General features: G+C 43.4%; 1 protein-coding gene across 1 annotated transcript in view; it reads right to left on the bottom strand.

The window, feature by feature from the left end:
* Positions 1–151: 151 nt before the first annotated feature.
* Positions 152–20,904, bottom strand: part of LOC134452204 (pterin-4-alpha-carbinolamine dehydratase 2-like) — a 22,288-nt gene continuing 1,535 nt past the window's right edge. The window contains exons 3-4 of the mRNA XM_063202570.1: positions 4,080–4,160; positions 152–394 (exon numbers count right to left, since the gene is read on the bottom strand). Of these exons, the coding sequence (XP_063058640.1) occupies positions 299–394; positions 4,080–4,160 (177 nt within the window). The 3' untranslated portion in view covers positions 152–298. The remainder of the gene's footprint in view (positions 395–4,079; positions 4,161–20,904) is intronic.

Genomic DNA, 20,904 nt, shown 5'->3' with positions numbered 1-20,904 from the left:
GGCTCCCGTAGGAGTCATTCAAAACACAACTTAGAGAAATCAACTGAAAAGGGAAAAAAAAACACACACACACACACACACACACACACACCCTAGTAGTTGCATTTAACTTTTGCTTCAGATCAAATAAATATGCCAATAATACACAAATAATTTAAATCGTTTTATTACATAAAACAGACTTTTTGTGCATTTTTGTTGTGTAAAAAGTAACATTTTTTTCCTCAGTGAGAAAGCAGAAGTATTCTGGAATGTCCACAATGGCCCACCCTGCAACATGGGCTGCTGCACTCTCTCTCTACATGGTTAGGGCGACTTTGTCGATGAACTTGGCCAGTTTGATGTCCCTCTTGGAGAGGCCTCCGCACTCGTGTGTAGTCAGAGTGATCTGAACCTGCGGATGAAACAGAACGGAAGGCACAAAATCCTGTCAATAAAAGCAGAATTTCCCTCCCCTACACCAGCTACAGACCTCACATCCCACTCACACACACATACGCACTGTGTGTGTGTGTGTGTGTGTGTGTGTGTGTGCGTGTGTGTGTGTGTGTGAGAGAGAGAGAGAGAGAGAGAGAGAGAGAGAGAGAGAGAGAGAGAGAGAGAGAGAGAGGGAGAGAGCAGGCTTTAGATCACACAACCTGCCCCGTCCTGCGGTGGTTTTCATAAAGAGTGGATTACACAGTCCCACCAGGAAATCGCGGGCATTTTCTCAAAAAATCGCGGTCGGAATTGCCAGAGGGTGCACGGGGATTTCCAGAAAATCGCGATAAAAGTTGCGGAGCTTCTTACTGTGTTGTTGCGATTTTGTTGCGGCATGAAGTGAAAGGTGCGATGTTTGTTGCGATTTTTAATGTGCTTCCCCACGCTTGAAAGTAAAGGACACTGCCACATTCCAGTCCTCTGGTGTTTTTATATTATTTCCATTTTTATATTATAATTTTGGTTCTTAGGCAAAGCAGGGAAGCTGCCTGGGCGAGTTTTTAGCCAGAATGTCGTCGTGAAAAGTTCCATCTCTTTCATGCTGCCATTACGACACCCTTCATTACAATGCTGTTTATGGCCGTTTGACTCTGTTTTAAATGTCATCACCGTTTCAAATTGTAAGCATACAAACTTCGTATCATGTCGATATCCATTCCTGACTTAAAAAAAGTGGATACATAATTAACTATAGGCCTAAGTAGGCGGGCGGAATTGGGCATGTCCACCCAAGGCTGCGCGACAGGAACTGACTGAAATCCTGGTTAATGTGAGTCGTCTGCTACACATAGCCTGCCTGTGTCGGCGTTTAATTTTCAAGCTTGTCAAAAGCAACACAAATAAAAGCAGAGAGAGGGGTCGCTTTCGAAAGAAGGCATAGCCTAGGTTTTTTTTTTGGTTCTCCCGCGCCGTCCGGCTGATGATCATCATTCAATGTAACGAGGAGTTCACAGATTTCCTTTTGTGAAGGGTGCTTGCTGAATAATGCTCAGAAATTATATTAATTTTGGTGCTCTTGTGAATATAAAAGACGACGACATTGTTATCTATAAAACACCACGTCGCCTGCAGAACGGAGGTCTCAGCTGTCAACGATGCTCATATGGGCTACACGTTTTGCCCGGTGATGAAAACAGTTATAAAGCCCTGCATGCACTTTCACTGGGACTTCTGGCGAGTCCATCGTTCTCTGGAATGTTTAACTTGACCCTCTGTAGGCTGTAGCCTACTTGGAGATCCACCACCATTTTTCAGCAGAGGTAAAAGTGAAAGTGATGCAATGCTGCGCATGCCATTGAGTCCCAAACTGTTAGGCTTGACTTCTCAAAGGGCATGAAACGGTTTTGCAAATGCAATGCCCTTTGTTGTGTTCACTGATATATTGGTAAAAAAAAATAGCCCACAACAAAACAGAATCGTTCCTCGACAGCACAGCAGCCAGCGTGAGTCAAGTGATTATAAGCATAACGTGATTGGGGACAACGACGGTGGGGACGAGAGCGCAAGCAATATTGCGTGCTGCTTATGACAAGTTCATTTACAGGCTATTCACAAATATTTTCAGTTTTGTCCAGTTTCATATTAGGCCTACCTACTGGTCTTTTGTAACGTTAAGTAGACCTATTTAAAATGAGCTAATATTATTTACTGACTGATTGCAGTCATTTTTGTCGACATTTTGTCCGGCCACATTTTATTTTGCCAGTCATTCATGCATGCAAACGGCCAATGTCCGGCCACAGCCGGCTAACGTGAACCCTGACCATAGCCCAATTTGCGCGAAAGAGATTACTATATCGGCCAGGCACGCACGCACAATGAAGGATGGAAATTACTGCTTTGTTGTGGACAAGGCATTTGCGCATCTCAATTCGGAGGGAAAATGTTGCCTTCTGTATGCGCACAAGTCAAACACCAAAGTGGTCCAGCAGCTGGACCGCTTTAGAAAAAAGAAAACACATCTTGTTGTAGGAGCCCTATACTTGGCGTAATGTAGCCTAGATGACTGTCATGAAGTGTTAATTAGGCTATATATTTATGTAGGCCTACCACATTTTAAAAATGTAGGCCTATTGGTTATGCCAGACTAGTAGTCATACATTTTCCCTCCTGTGACCATGCGAGCAGACGCGCAATGAGAACATGGCGTTTCCTACATTCGTATTTAGGCCTATTAGTTTTTCCCCCTCACCGACAACTTTGTACATGCATAGTAAAGTGCTGGGACTGATTGCTAGGTTACTTTTTTATTGTATTTTTTATTGTAGGCTATTATCCTTTTTGAAAGGAAGTTTGTCGACGTCAGTGAAGTCAGCGCAACATGGATTGGTTCAAAGTGTTCAAAGTTGCGGGAAATCGCGGTGATTGGTTAAAGTTGCGCTCTCGCGCAGAATTCGCGGGAAATCATTGAAGTTGCGAAAAACGACACGATCGCAACATCGCGATTTCCTGGGGGGACTGTTTTATTACAGGGTAAATTCCTTTCTCTCTCTCTCCCTCTCTCTCTCTCCCCTTTTTCTCTCTCTCTCTCTCCCCCTCCCCTCTCTCTCCAATCTCTCTTTCTCTCCAATCTCTCTCTCTCTCTCTCTCTCTCTCTCTCTCTCTCTCTCTCTCTCTCTCTCACACACACACACACACGCACGCTCCACAGGAAGAGATGTAGAGACTAAATAGATTTACACTCGCCCACTTTATTATGTTGTAGCTACTGGCATTCTGGCTGGGAAAGACACAGAAAGAAAGAAAGAAAGAAAGAAAGAAAGAAAGAAAGAAAGAAAGAAAGAAAAAAAGAAAAAAAGAGAAAGACTAAGATAATGGAAAGAAATCACACAAACAAAAAAGGGGGGAAAGAATAAGGACAAGCAGAGAGAGAGAGAGAGAGAGAGAGAGAGATAAAGAGAGACAGATGAAGAGAGACACGGACAGAGGAAAAAAGGCAGAATACATTTTCCCTCTTAATTATTATTTGATTTTAACTTTTCATGGCAACTGGAACTGGGTTAAAGTCAGACAACAAAACAAGCAACAATTTACCACGTTATGATGAATGAATATACAGCACAGCAGTTTGGCATATACTTCTTTGTATGTTTCATTCTTTTTCGTTTTCGTTTTCTTTTTTTTTAGCTTGCAAATGCCTGGATTACTTTCATGATCCACTCTCCTTTTTTCCCCTCAGCCACATTCCTTCTTCATTTGTTATTGATGCGCACAAACGCATGCACGCACGCACACACGCACACACACACGCTAGTTTTAGTCCTTCCCATAGTTCCCAACCATGCTTTCAGTAAGAAATGAATCTATTAAAAGACCATCTAAAGCCTGCAATGTTCTTTATTTCTCACACACCAACACACAGATGCATACACACACTCTTAGTATGCCATTCACGTCATTATTGGGGGAAAAAAATAAACACACACAGACACACACACACCATTCTAAAAACACAAAAGCGTATTCATAGAATGGTACGAAAAGTATTCATAGACCTGAAAAACAAGCTAAAAAAACAGTCTGAAAGAAAGACATTCACAGCCATGCACATCACAAACACACACATGCAGGCACGCACGCACAGACGCACAGACACACACCTTGTTATAAACATTGAACCACTCAGGGTGATGGTTCATCCTTTCTGACTGCAGGGCCACTCTTGACATGAATCCGAATGCCTGAGAGAGAGAGAGAGAGAGAGAGAGAGAGAGAGAGAGAGAGAGAGAGAGAGAGAGAGAGAGAGAGAGAGAGAGAGAGAGAGAGAGAGAGACAGTTAATTTACTTTCATAGTATATCACGTTTCTTTAAATATAAACTGTGATATGTATTTCTTTCTACAGTGCCCAGTACTGTGTAAGATTAATTTATATAGTGACATATTACGTTTTTGTTTCGTCTTCTTCCTTATTCTTTATTGCAATACCTTCATTTTTTCATTTGTTGAATTTCATTTATTGAATAAAGTTGCTTCAATTAACACAGTTTCAAAGAAGGAGCAACATCAACAAAGAAAGAAGGACAGAATGACAGACTACAGTACTGGATGACAGATATGTGTGGAGATTGAAAGTCACAGAAAAGGGCATGAGGGTAATTTAAAAAAAGACAAAGGCAGAGACAAAGTGATAACATTATTGTTGACAGTGTGTGTGTGTGTGTGTGTGTGTGTGTGTGTGTGTGTGTGTGTGTGTGTGTGTGTGTGTGTGTGTGTATATGTGGGCAATATGAGGTGAGGTGCCTGAATTCAAACATGCAACATTGTGATTGTCCCTCCCTAAGCATTAGGCCATGCACATGTTGTTGTTCTTGTTCTTTGGCAGGACCCCGTTTCTCGGAAGTATCGTTGCTAACCAGTTAGCAACTTACTTTGTTGCAATGCAATTACCCATTTGCAACCTACTAAATTGCTAAGTTAGTTAGCAACGATGCTGTCGAAAAACAGACTCCAGTTTGACAAAATACAATACATATGGATAGTTTTTACCAGAGTGGCAGAGACTGATGACAAGACTTACTATTGTTCACAGCCGTTTTGGTAACCACTTCTGGATGAAGGTTAACACTGAAAACATTGTGAATAAAAGCGACACCCATACAGTGCAGTCGGACAACCAGAAAGGGAGGCAAACAACCAGGGTAATTGTTTATTCTAGACAGATTGTTCTGTCAGGTCCATTCGTCAAGAAACACAAAAACAGAAATTCTGAAAGCATTTTATTTATTGAATGGTGATGAATTAGATTTGGTGGTATGGCTCTGTTCAGCACAGTCCCCTGGTTTTCCACCAAGGAAAGCAGAGATTCAGGGGACAGCAGCAGCACAGGGAATGCTCATCCAATTTAAGACTAGGAAAGCAAACAATTCCCTAATTAACAGAATAGCAGATGGATAGGTTTTCAGTTTACAAAAAATTGCGATGAGAGGAGGGGCAAGATGTTAAGCAGCCAACCAGGTGAACTCATTTGTTGAGTGTAGCAGTTTCCAACAATCAGAGGTTGAACAGTGCTCAGCCAGAGCTGCACAGCCAGGAATTGTTTACAAACGGGAACCCCATGTATGCGGTTGTGCGCAATTAACTTGGGGTCCGATTAACTTGGGATGGCATGATAAACAACTGTTCACGTCAGCTTGACGAGACACATGGTGCGTTCAATTTTACACTTTGGAAATTAGGACACTGCACTATGGTTCGAAGAGACGAGCATACCGTCGCACTAAATTAACCATGCATGTACTTTTTGTGTTATGTTATGAAGCTATAAAGCCATACAGACGGAGTGATCTACACTAGAAGCACACTAATACAGTGTATTCTGTGATGTGTCAGACAATAAATACATCAAGTAAACCAACGTAAACATCTCTGAGACTTATCTTTGTGTGTGATTGTTTTCTCAAACACTTCAGCTGTGGTTGTGCAAGTTGTTTCAAATTGGGTCAATTCGTGAGTGCGCTGAGCACACCGAGAAGTTGTAGGTGGCCATCCCCAGTTGATCGGGTCCCAAGTTAACTGCGCACACTGTGTTTTACACGACAAGGAGGAAGTGGGTTGCAAAGAAGCGAGCAGCCAGAGTTGTGAAGAAACAGAGAACATTTGAAAGGCACCAAATTTGAAACTGACCAATCAGGAGTAACTAGAGTTGATTAGTTGATCAAGCACCTGAAGTGAATCAGAAGTGCACAGCACTTGACCAGGGGTCACTCACGTCACTAGCTTCTAGCCACTACTGGCTAGGCCTTATCCAAACCTAAGTGCAAAATGAATGGGTGTCAATGGAGTTTTCTATTTCTTTGTGATTTTTTACCCTGAAATATTAATATTCAGTTCGAAGCTAGAAATAATAAGACCTCATTTGAGTGGCGTTTCGATTATTTTGTGCCACTAGATTATTATATACTGGGTCACAAAGCTCAATTTATGAGGCCAAACCCATAAACATTAGCGAGATGCTAGCGAGTACAGGTTGAAATCTTCTTCCCTGCTGTAAAACTAGACACCTGAAAGATTTGTCAATACAGCCTATTATTAAAACCCAGCCATAGTGCTTAACAGGAATATTTTGTTGATGAGATTTGTGACTGGAAATTGCAGTAGCAATGTATTTAGCATATGGGCTCCCTTTTCCATTCCATACATTTTCCCACATGAAAGACTTACCAACACTCGCCAACTAGCGGACACTCAATAGGAACTGCAGTATGCATGCAAAGCTAACTGGCTGCAATAGGAACCAATCAGACTGAATCTTCTCCCTGTATTCTAAGTTCTCTGACTTGACTGGCATACGTATAAACGGCCATCCGGGTACTTTGTTAGTGAACGAGCTGTCCACCCCTTTTGGGGGGAAAACAAGCCGAATGTCTCATTAACTTACATGCAACATCTGCTAGCCTACATTAACACCATCCATGCTTCAGTCATGGCTGTTTGGCTATATTATTTGAGCAGCCGGCAACACAACATGTTTTCGGCATGTTGAGCGTGAACAACGCTGGTCTACAGGTCTTTGTCTTTCGTTTATTATTTCCCAACACCACCAACTGACTTGCATTAGCTTATCCCCCAACATTTTCGCCAAAAAGGGGTGTAACGCACATGGCACACGTCACACCGATACGTATGGCCTGGCCAGAACTATCTCTGGCGTGACACACACACACACACACACACACACACACACACACACACACACACACACACACACACACACACACACACACACACACACACACACACACACACACACACCTTTCATTCTGGGGGATTGCAATTTTGGGTAAAAAAAATGGGGAAGCCCTGGTCCACTCAGTCTACCAGTCAGTCAATCCAAAGCAATTTCCCTCTGCAATCTCAATTAAGCTCCACACTCCTCACACACACACACTTCTCCCATCTCTCTCTCTCTCTCTCTCTCTCTCTCTCTCTCTCTCTCTCTCTCTCTCTCTCTCTCTCTCTCTCTCTCTCTCTCTCTCTAATTTCCCTCTGCAATCTTCATTAAGCCCTAAATGCTTCCGCTGCTAATTACCTCCACTGAACTGCCCTTGTTCGCTCACACATACACTCACATGCACACGTACGCACACACACGTCTACCTGCTTGCACTCTCTCACACACGTACACACGCACAGTCTACACTCACACTCACACTCACTAACACACACACACACACACACACACACACACACACACACACACACACACACACACACACACACACACACACACACACACACACACACACACACACACACACACACACACTTCTGCGGCAGACACGAGCCCCGTGGACAATTACAGCGTAGCGGAAATCACGCTTCAGCACAGACGCCCTCCGAGCCAATTTGGACAAGGCCCCTCTGCCCCCCTCTCCGTCACACACACACACACACACACACACACACACACACACACACACACACACACACACACACACACACACACACACACACACACACACACACACACACACACACACACAGAAATCACTCTCGCTCAGCCTAATGCAACCCGATCAGCGTCCTGATCAAATTGGTTATCAAGGAAACCATCTGCTGATCAATTGGGAGTAATTGGCATATTCCTGCAACTCGACCCGCCGGGCTCCAATTAGGGACACCGGTCTGCCTAGAGTATACCCTCTCTCACTCACTATCTCTCTCTCTCTCCACACACACACACACACACACACACACACACACACACACACACACACACACACACACACACACACACACACACACACACACACACACACACACACACACACACACGCGCACGCCCCCATCTACTACTACCTCTCACAGGCAGACAGACAGAGAGACAGACGGAGGCACGCACACACACACACACAGCTGTCTGCCTACACTCTGCTCCCATTAGTGATATTGCCAATTATTAAGTGATTAGGCACATCAGCACCAGAGCTAATGGCAGACAGACAGATACATGCATAAATCTCTCGCGCACACACATACACACACACACAAACTAACACACATGCATACGCTCGCTCGCGCACACACACACACACACACACACACACACACACACACACACACACACACACACACACACACACACACACACACACACACACGTATGCTCTAACATATGCAAACAAACAAACACACACACACGCACACACATACACACGCACAGGCTGATTTTCCATAAGGCAAACCTAGGCAATTGCTTAAGGCCCCGACCAAATCTGTCCTCCATAGGGGCCCCCAACTGTCACACCAGTTGCCGTAAACACACAAAAAGTAGGCTTTGCCACTCATGCAAAGTAATCGAAGATAAATATGACTGAAAACACTTAAATAGCACCAAAACACATAATTGTATGTCTATGGGTGGTTGACGTTTAAGGCCGTACCTCACTTAAAGGAGGAAACATATTCCAATTCCTGAAAAAATGGGTGGAAAAATTGGAAAAAAATAGAAAAAAATGGGGACGTCAGTTTTGGGGAAAATGTGTCCTGTGGTGTGACATCATTGTTGTGACATTTCTGTAAGATACAATAAAATGATTAATATTCTGCACAAGCATATCCCCAATGCTCTTTCTGCTATTGTTCCTTCAACCCCCACCCCACACAAACACTACTACCCACCCACACTCCCACCCACACACGCCTATGCATCGTACAGGCAGACAACTGTGATTTCACTGCATGGTTTCACTGTATTACTTGTAATAATTGTGTGAATGTGACAAATAAATCTCCTGGTATCCTTATATACTTGCATGATGCATGAAAAATAAGTAAGGATTGAGTAACTTAACACAATGCCTAAGCATGTCACACCACAAGACATGAAGTCACAACACAGAAAATTCACTGCATTGTGGACATTTTAATCCTTTTGTATTCGTGACTGACCTCCGAGCTCATGTTAACTAGATAATGATATTGTGTTTAACCTTAATATGTATTTTTATTCATAAAAACTTTTTTTTTCCTTCTATAAGAGCAGTCACACCACGGGACACCATAAATGAACCTAAGCATTGTGTGACAGAAACATTGCAATATGTAGACATATTAAGGGGTTAATAGTCACCTTAAACTTCCACACCACTCTCCAATAACTGAGGTATAACTGGTTAGGAGGCTGTCTTTAAGACCCTTGTAGTTGGCCTTGCAGCTGCCCGTCCACAAACCTGACTTACATGTCACCCCACAGGACGCAATTTGTGTTACGAAATTGAACTTATATTTTTCATATTCATATTTTTAATATAAGGTTAATATTTATGCAATCATGCCAAATGCTTTATAAATGATTCAAAATGTTGTTGGTTTATTTTATAGCTGTATATATTCCAGGTTTTATTAATGTTACAGTCATAACACAGGATATTTGACATATAAACATTTCCATAAATCTGAACAAAAATGTTTCTTCTCATCTAAGACTAATATGAAACATGATGTACCACATCTTCTTTTATTCACATTTGTTTTCAAGAGGAAAAATATACATTTTGTAGGTTTTTAACTAATGTCACGTAAAAACAGGGCATCATGTCAACCACCCCTATACAATGAGTTCTACCAGGGCTCCATGTTGATAATTCACCTAGGGCCTCAAAATGGCTAGATCCGCCCCTGCACGCACAAACACACACATATATTGGCCTGGTTCTGTTTTTAGTTGCCGACAGACAGGCAGAGAGACATGCACATTTAGTGTGTGATGACAGGCTTAGTTGACGGCCATTACAAAGACTCTGTTTACAGTTGCCTTGTGGAGAGCATGAGACTCCCAATCCCATTCCGTGTGCATGACAGACCTACGTACATCTTCAACACAGAGCAATGTAAACAAACAACACATGCTAGCACCAACACACACACACACACACACACACACACACACACACACACACACACACACACACACACACACACACACACACACACACACACACACACACACACACATTAGGGCTGTGACGATATTTAATAAAATCGTGATTAATCGTGATACGCAATCACGACGATACTGAATCGCGATGCAGGGGCGCAGTATCATGATGTGTCCTTTCAAAGTTCTGTTACCCTTTAGTTCAGAAACAACCACATGATATGATGTGATAGTGCTCCCAAGCTTCAAATCATCATCATTATTATTTTGAAACTTTATTATTAGCCTTTTGCAACCTACTCTACCTACAAACTATCATCTTTTTTTGTATTTTTACAGCACAATGTTGGCAAAGGTGAAATTGTTTAATTAATAAAGTAAATATCGCAATGCATCGCAATAATACATCTATCACAGTGCATCGTGAAAGTATCTCATCGAGACATGTGTATCGTGAGGTGCCTTGCCAATAGCCTACGTACACACACAGACACAGACACAGACACAGACACAGACACACACACACACACACACACACACACACACACACACACACGCACACACACACACACACACACACACACAGAAATCACTCTCGCTCAGCCTAATGCAACCCGATCAGCGTCCTGATCAAATTGGTTATCAAGGAAACCATCTGCTGATCAATTGGGAGTAATTGGCATATTCCTGCAAATAAAGCAGTCTTTAGACTGTGTGTGTGTCCTGGACAGATATGTTTAGACATGTTATGTTTATGAGTTGTATTTCAAAGGTCATTGGGATCTTCCTGCTCTTTGAGAAGAGACACATCAGCGCTGAGTCAAGTGCCTGTTCAGTGGCCTCGTTTGCATGAGAGATTTAATTCAGAATTAACTCAATTTATTAACATTTTAATTCCACTTTGAAAAAAATCATGTAAACCTTTCACAATTTGGAATTGAAAGTGGAATGTAAACTTGACGGAAGTATTTCATTCTGAATCGCTCATTTGGAATTCAAAACATAATGTAAACGAGGCCGTTGCGAAATTGATGAGGGCCGTAAAATCAGTTAACACAAATAGTAAGCCTTGGCCATGGCTTTGAGTTGTCTGGTAGTTTGTTTTTACTTCTTGTTCAAACCAGGGGTGCGTTTCCCAACGATGTGGTTGCTAACTAAGTTACACTAAGTTAGCAACTTACTTAGTTGCAACGCAATTTCCCATTGACAACTTAATAAGTTGCTAACTGGTTAGCAACGACACTGTCGAGAAACGGGATCCTGTGTAGGAGTTTGTAACAATGAAGTACACTTTGCTATAGGGATAGTGCCTGATAGCAAAGACCAATGCAAAGGAGTGTGCTCAAGTTTGGTCTCGTAAGGGGGAAATGTCCTCTCCTTCTTCTCTTCTTTTTGTGGCATTTGGTGACAGCTTGCATAAGATGTGCGCTACCGCCATCTACAGTGCCAAGGGAACTCCTTTTATTCTCAACCTAAAGCCTCCAAAGGTCTCTTAACCACAGTTCTCCTAAAGAGGTGTTCACGTGACATCACATGGAGCCAGGATACGAACAGGCTTGAATCATCTTACTCTTATCTACTCTCTTTGCTGATTGCCTGACCTTACCAACCGTAAAACTTCCCTTCAATTCAGACTTCCCTTCACGTTATATTGGGGTTTACTTGTGTCGCCAGACAACATGACAACTCAGCGAGGGCGATGAAAGATGACACAATACATACGAATAGATTATACGTCATGGCCACACGTTAATGATTGGGTAAACCCAATGCCCATTGCAAACTTCAACATAGTCCACCCCTCCCACCAGTATCAATGTTTGGAGTGTGTGTGATCACAGCATGTAATGCTAAATTTTGATATTTGTATTAATTTGTAACAATTTCAATTTAAAATATATATAATACTGTATAAAAGATACTGGATTAAAAGCTTATTCAAAAGTGTGTGTGTGTGTGTGTGTGTGTGTGTGTGTGTGTGTGTGTGTGTGTGTGTGTGTGTGTGTGTGTGTGTGTGTGTGTATGTGTGTGTGTATGTGTGTGTGTATGTGTGTATGCTTCAAAAAAACGTCTTGGCAAATCCAGCATTGATGCTTGATGCACCGAATCAGCCCAGAAACAAACATCAGCCCATACAGACACAGAAACCCACACACACTCACTCTCTATTGACACACACACACACACACACACACACACACACACACACACACACACACACACACACACACACACACACACACACACACACACACACACACACACACACACACAGTCCTGTCAGTCTGAGGTAATTTGCTGTGACACTGCACAGACGTGCTGCTCAGCTAATCAGAACCACCCGTTTGAGCAGGAGCACACACACACGCGCGCGCGCACACACAAACACACACGGACATTATGGGTGATTACGCCGTGATGCATTCTGGGTGATTATGCCCTGATTGTCATAAAACGCTGGATGAGACTCCCTGACATCGGAGTGGAGTTCCCTTCTTGGCTGTGGAGATACATACATGCACGCATCCACGCACGCATGTGCACACCCTCTCTTTCTCTCCCTCGGCACTGCATGTCTCTCACATAAACACATCTGTTATTTACAGACTCAGGTAAGGTATCAAAGAGGACATTAGATGTGCACTGCTATCAAGATATCAAGATGTCTGGCAGAGCAGTCAAATGTAAAAGAAGTTAAACAACTCTGCCAGAGTTTCCCTCCAACACAGGTTAATTCACTGAGTAAAAAGTAGACCAGTGTAATAGTAACTACAGCCCCGAAACTTACCGTTGGCCATGCTGAGTACAAATGCTAACTGGAGTGACAGCACGTCTGACTGACTGGGAGGTCGCACAACACACAGAGAGGTACGGATCATCTCGTCTCACTTCTGAGAAGAACATATTTCATTGTTAAAGTACGGTGGTCTGTTCTTTTAAGGGTGGCAAGATGGTCAACTAATTCATCAGTTTGAGGATTCAAAGAAACTGAAAGACACAGGCATATTCTGAAGCTGAGGATAGACATGGCAACTTTTTGAGCAATGTGCCTGGGCAACAATATTATAAGATTATGCTTAGACTTTTTATATCACTGCAATACGTTTTACTAAGAGAACACCAAAAAGCAGCAAACAACGTTTTTAAATCAAGTGAAGAGAAAATCCGGATAGTGCTCAGGAAATTGTTGAGAAAAAATCTTGAAGGTGCTCTTTGGTGTTGGGGAAAAACAATATCTTGACAAAAAAGGGAGTCCAAGGCACTCTTCTTGTGCAAACATATTAAAAAGCCTTTATTAAAACATGGCTATTAAGTTTAAAAACATGGGAGCAGAGACCCACGCGTATCGGCACAAGCCTTCTTCCGGGTGACCCTGAGGGCTTTTTAATATTTTTGCACAAGAAGAGTGCCTTGTACTCCCTTTTTTGTCAAGATGACGTTTTTAAATCATTCCATCAGAAATTTAGGAGCCAAGCTTGTTGCTGTCCAGCAACATTGCTCATGAAAGTTGCTCCGTACATCATCACCTTAAGACTGACAATGATGTCTGAGTTACGGGACACTGTATGACTATACACAGCAGGTTTTGCAGTGATAAATGCGACACTTAAAGAGTAAGACCAACAATCACTAAGACTGTGGAGTTAACACTGTGATTGTGTAGCCTTAGGTCAGAGGCAGGCTGGGTTGGGGTAAGGATGCACAGGGCAAGCCAATCGTCAACGAAGGGGGTGGAAGGACCACTTGAGATGAGGAAAATCAAAAGAATGGGTTGGCGAAAGACAGAAACAAACTAGAAAGGAAGGAGACGGATGGTATAGAAAAACAAAGAAAGAGATCTCGGTGTAATGGGTGAGAGAGAGGATGGGGTGTGGGATATTTGTGGCTAGCCTTAAGTGGGACATGGGAGGGAGGGAATAGGGAGAAATACTTTTGTAAGTACTTTTGTTGCTCAGGAACATCAGACAATTTGCCTTGGCATGCTCAAGCAGCGTTTGAAAAACCAAGCCATCCTCCTGGCATGGTTTCTCAAGTCTTCACATACCAGTAAGGAGTCTACTCTAGCAGAATGAAACCCTAAACGCCTTTTAGTCACATGCAGCAACTCTGAGCCACTATCTTGGACAGTTGTCATTGCCACTTTGGTGGGTCTGCATGAGAGATGTCTGTTGCCCTTGTTGGCATCTCCTATAATCAGTTGAGAAGAAATATTATGACATCCATTGCAGGGAAGCCGACATGGGGGGCAAAGGGGTCAGTTGCCCCAGGCCCAGGGATAAAGGGGTCCCAGCATTGGGCCCTCATTACATTATATTGGGCAGAGGGCCCTTGCAGGAGGGCAGTCATGGGTAAGCGGTTAGGGCGTCAGACTTGTAGCCCAAAGGTTGCCGGTTCCACTCCCGACCCGCCAGGTTGGTTGGGGGAGTAATCAACCAGCGCTCTCCCCCATCCTCCATGACTGAGGTACCCTAAGCATGGTACCGTCCCACCGCACTGCTCTCTAGGGGCGCCATTGAGGGCTGCCCCCTTGCACGGGTGAGGCATGAATGCAATTTCGTTGTGTGCAGCGTTCACTTGCTATGGAGTGCTGTGTCACAATGACAAGGGGAGTTGGAGTTTCCCAATGGGCTTTCACTTTCGCTTTCACATGATTTTGTGCTGGCCCCGGCCAAGCTGTCAGTTGCCCTGATCCCTGGTCAAGGTGCAGTACAAAGGCTTTCAGGTTTCAGGTTTTTGATTGATAGGTCTGCACAGTTTTGAAGAAGACTTCTATGGCCAAACCGAAAGTTCTGCCATGGAATACATGACCCCCCCCAAAAAAAAGGATTTCCAAGTGTGTGGACCTGTCAATCAAAACCCAGTGTCTCCTATACTGCCAAAGAAAATGAAACACATGTCTACATCTCCCATGACATTGAGGAGGAGAGTGGAACCTTCCAGCAAGTACGCTCGGTTCTGTAAAGGAACACCAGTGGAACACCAAAGGTTTTTTTTCCTTGCCTCTACCCTACAGCTGCGGAACATCAGAAGAATCAGCTTTAGAATCAGAATCAGCATTATTGGCCAAGACCACTTACATGTAGAAGGAAACAAATCATCACAAAGGCTTGGCTGGAATGGGCTGAGTCGAGCTGGGCTGGGCAGGGCAGGGATGCTACGGCACGATGTGGAGTAGTGGTTGATATACAAAATTGGAAAAATGTGAGACGCCAACCCAACACAACACAACCCAACACCACCATCCCACCCTGTCCCCACCCTTCCTTAACCCTATCCGATGATGAACAAACAAAAAAAACACATGAAAGACACAAAAAGACAAAAAGAGGGAGGAGAGGAGAGGAGGAGTAGAAAAGAAGGAGGACAAGAGAGAGGAGAGGGGAGAGGAAGAGAGAGAGAGAGAGAGTGAGAGAAGAAACTGAGGAGAGAAAGAGAACAGGATTGGCCCTGGAATGGTGGGATAGTTAGTGGTTTCTGCGGCACATGAAACATTTTAACCAATTTGATTGTTTGTGAAAGAAATCATTCTGATCGAAAGCCCCCAGCCTGCCAAACAGGGCTCTGCTGCTCGTCAGCCTAATGCAGACTGACAGACCGCCAGCGGTAAGTGTAGCAGGCCGTGTGTGTGTGTGTGTGTGTGTGTGTTGTGTACGTACGTATGTGTGTGTGTGTATACGTACGTGTGTGAGTGTGTACGGCCGTGTGTGCGTATGTGTGTGTGTGTGTGTGTAACGGCTCACTACTGATGAACACAAGGCTCCACACTCACACACGCAAACACGAAAACACACACACACACACACACACACACACACACACACACACACACACACACACACACACACACACACACACAGAATTCTCTGAAAATCACACACACACAAACACACACACACACGCGCACACACACACACGCTAATAATAGAAGGCAGATTGCTAAATGTTCTCTCTGCTGATTGGCTAATATGAGTGTCAAGACTCAAAGGGTTCTCTAATGCACCCTGCATGTGTCTGTGTGTACAGGCATGCTTGCTTGCATGTGCCTATTCCAATGCACAATACATGTGTGTACAACCTGCTCAACGCTGCTCTGCATGTATGCACGTGTGTGTGTATGCGCGTGTGTGCGCTCGCATGTGTATGTATGTGTGTGTGTGTGTGCATGTGTTATACACTACCTGCTCAACACTATTCTGTTGGGACCAAGGCTTTTCACCTTCAGCCATCCACAAGACAAATTCTCATGTCCGGACAAAAGACTTAAGAGACCGTCACAGACACATACACAGACACAGAAGCAGAAACAACACACATCACCAGACACACACGATACACACAAATGCATGCACGCAACTTCATGTATATGTACAACATGTGCAATCACATGCTCACACACAAACAGATACACATTTACAGAAATGCAAACAAGCACACACACACACACACACACACACACACACACACACACACACACACACACACACACACACACACACACACACACACACAGTGTAGGTAGAAGACCTTGCACCTGTATCCCATCAGCATACTCAGACACACACACTCAAACACAAATGTGGTGTTTCTGGCCGTAATAGAGCTGCCTGTGTCCCTGCTGATCCTTCCTGAACAAATCCCCCGACACACACTTTCACTCACACAACAACACACACACACACACACACACACACACACACACAGTAAACGGGCCAAAAACCTACCTACCAGAATGACCCCCCTCCCTCCCAAACACACACACACACACACAGTAAACGGGCCAAAAACCTACCTACCAGAATGACCCCCCTCCCTCCCAAACACACACACACACACACCCTCCCACATGCGTACCTTGCCATTCCCATAATTCCCGGAGCCTGCAGGTCGCTGCCAAGCCCCGATGGTCCCCCATGCACGACCAGACGCCCAATCAAATCTCCCCCAACGTGAACAAATCCATGTTCCAAATTATCTCCAGAATACCAGCGCCCGGTGAGCGGAGCAGCGAAGGGAGGAGAGGAGAAGAAAGGAAAGGAGAGGAGCAGGGCTAGAAGCGGAGAGGGATAGAGTAGGGATATTTTTTTTCTTTTTGTGATAAATATGGTCTCGCGGGATTCTCCCCCGTTGGACAGAAACATAATCGCGTGCAGGGATCTCCCACTCGGCTCAGCGGGAGAAAAACGCCGTTTCAGCCGCCCGGCGCGGCGGCCATGATGAAGCGAGCTCTGCAATAGGCCCCAATGGCTAAAAACACGCTGCCTTCGGGGGACGGGCAAGTGAAATAAGGTTGTTATGCGTTTATGTGTTTATGCTCACATTCAAATAGCGCATACTCCAATAATAAGTTCAAAATATAAGTTCAAATAAAAATGAAAACTATGTTCAGGGAAAACCATTGCCGTAATGCAATTAAGTATGGGTAATATAAAAGTGGAAATTTTAAAAAAGGTTAAGGGGAAATCTATGCATCAAGACACACTAATGCATGAAGGATAATAAGAAGATGAGCCTTTGTTGTATTTATCATTCATTTAACTGATCATTATAGCGCCCATAGACTCCAAACAGCGTAACAACATCCCATTGTGGGGAGTGAGAGCGTGTGTTTTTGTGTGTCTATGTGCGCGTGTCTGTGTGTGTTCATTTCACACATCGAAATATTTTTTAAAGTCACCAACACTTGCCTGCTCAGTGACATCTGGGTCTTTGTACACATTTCATCTGGCAATGCTAAAGTGGCTGTCCTCTTCACAAGAACATCGCCTGGCCTTGCTCTCTATTCACAAGCAATTTCAAAAGAGTCTGCAGTCATTTGCGGTTCCCCAACGCTACTCCAATGTTGCCCCAAAACTACCATTCATTGTAAGAGCCAGGATTGTTGTCCCTCTTATGTTTTCAAGAAGTGCTTTAATGCTCTTTTTTACCCACAAATGGTATCCCTTTTCCAGATAGTTCTCATGGTCGAACTTGTTCTACTTCACCTAGCTACACATATTACCTGTCCAATGTTTACTGATCTTCTCAGCACAGCTTTATCTTAGGCAGTTATGTACAATTAGTATCTATTTGAAGCATCAATGTTGCTCTTCAGTTGTCAGCCATTTTGGTTGAACACAGCATTCTAACCATGCATACACACCGAGCACGACAAGAGCGACAATGGTACTGGAAGTAATTGAGTTTGTATAGACGAGCAGCTATACAATGAGAGGCGTTTTGGTGCAACATGAGCGTCTTTAGTTGAGCTGTAGAGAATAAAATGCCATATTTTTCAAACTTGGAAGACATATTTTTTCATAGTTTCGCTAGTCTGAGTACTTACAGTATACCCCGGTGCCACTTATACAATATATTAACAGATGTTTTCACATAATTAATCTTGGTAGTTGTGTGAAAGAGTGCTCTAGGCCTTTTCGTCTGCTGATAAGGGGTTAATCACATTATGTCATAAATTAACAGGAAAATGGTAAAATATAACTTTGTTATCATAATTGGGTTAAATATACTACCAGTTTTCATGAAATATATTGTTTGATTTACCCAGTACACCCAGTACAGTATGCACCAAGATAAAACCATATATTCAAACAGCTAATAATTTAAATACACTGGTTAAAAATGTAATGGGTAGTGTTTAAAAAAAACATGGTGATATGGCACAGGTAAGACCACAAACTCTAGCTTATGGATTTTCTCTCAAACATGTCGTTTTGTCTACTTCTTACAGCAAAATAAGACAACAAGAGTGCTGTACTAATTTTTTGCTGCATTCTACGTGGTCTCTGTTTTGGCATGGCTCTTTTCTTTTCAGAATTTTTCATCATTTTAAAGGCAAATGTGGAGTATAGTGTAACTTTTTTATAGCACATCAAGGTAAGCTAATGTAGCTATTTGAATAGGGGGCTGTGTCATACAGTCTTTTTGCTGGATATAACTTAATATGCAACTCTAATTTTCATACTGTCCCCAAGAACCTACAAGGCATCACAATTTTGCCAATAATTTGTATAAATGGACATGCAAATAATGACCTTTAATTTGACTATGAAATGTGCAATGTGCCGTGTATGCATTTTACATAAATGCCTTTTCCCACGGTTTGTCTCCTCAATTCGACTTCCTTAATAAAGGTCTTCCCTAAGCAGGAGTAAAAATGTAGTCAGTAGTGACAGTTGTACTGTATTATTAATTTTAACAGTGGGAAAGGGAAGAAAATAATTTTGCGTATTTGTGTTTGTTTCTTTAGTTCATGCAGTTAACCAAAACACTTTCACTAACAGCTTTTACCACTTCAGCTCTGGTTTTCACTCGTCAATAGAAAGTTAATAGAGGGTTTAGTAGATTTATAATAACTTTTATGTTACTTCATTTGAGTGTTTTGATTGTGTTTCAGTGATTGACGCATCGTTTTGTTGCAGATGTGATTGCCAGCGATCCTCTGGGTGAGACTCCAGCTGTTTGTTGGTAAAAAACCTAAACTACATCATCATCATATAACCAAGAGTTGTAAGTAACACAGATTAAGTCTTGGTCATTGTCGTTTTAATTACACCAAGCAGATAATAGGGTTAAATACTAGTTATGGGGAGTTGTGAAGATATTTGGATAGGCCTCTCTTCAGCATAGGGCAACACCTCTGCACTACTGCAAGTCCTATAGGTCTGTGCCAACCAGGGATACAGGTACCACTAAGGGTACACAAGCACACGATAGAGGGCACGTGCGTACGCGTGTGTGTGTGTGTGTGTGTGTGTGTGTGTGTGTGTCTGTGGGGTATTAAGAACAAAAATATGGAGCATTGGGATAGAGGACGAGATATAGAGCATGATTGAGGCATGACAAGAAGAGGGTGCACAAGATTAAAAAGGTTGGAGGGAAAGCACTGCTGTAAGGGGTTGAGCTTGTGTTCGCATGAGACCCCTCTTCACCACAGAGCAAGGGTGCCACCTGGTGGTGGTGATGCATCAGCCCAAAAATGCAAGGCCTCAAACTGGATTTTAAATAAGAGGTCTCTGACCAGGTTGCAGGATCTTTTAGGCAAATTCGCTGGACTTCAATCTGTGTGTGTGTGTGTGTGTGTGTGTGTGTGTGTGTGTGTGTGTGTGTGTGTGTGTGTGTGTGTGTGTGTGTGAGTGAAAGTGTGTGTCGGGGGATTTGTTCAGGAAGGATCAGTAGGGACACAGGCAGATCTATTACGGCCAGAAACACCACATTTGAGTGTGTGTGTCTGCGAGTTAAACCACCATTGTGAGGACTATAACTTGACATTTCACCTTTGCTGTGAAGACATTTGTGGTTGTGAGGACATTTTCATCGGTCCTCATGTAACGGAGGTGTTCCCATATGGTTCGTCCCCCTCGGGCCCGCGAACCTGCCACCTTGTTAACTACATCGGTTTGGGAATGGGGGGCAGAGTACGAGACCGCTGAGCTAAAGGGTCGGTCCGGTAGCCCAAAACTACCGCACTGTATTGAGGCTTCGGGAGGGAGGTTCACTAACGTTCCACGCCACACTCTGCTAGGCTTCCGTTACACTAACAGCCATT

The sequence above is a fragment of the Engraulis encrasicolus genome, chromosome 7 (assembly GCF_034702125.1).
Source record: "Engraulis encrasicolus isolate BLACKSEA-1 chromosome 7, IST_EnEncr_1.0, whole genome shotgun sequence".
NCBI classification, from domain to species: domain Eukaryota; kingdom Metazoa; phylum Chordata; class Actinopteri; order Clupeiformes; family Engraulidae; genus Engraulis; species Engraulis encrasicolus.
This window is presented reverse-complemented; position numbering and strand designations above follow the sequence as displayed.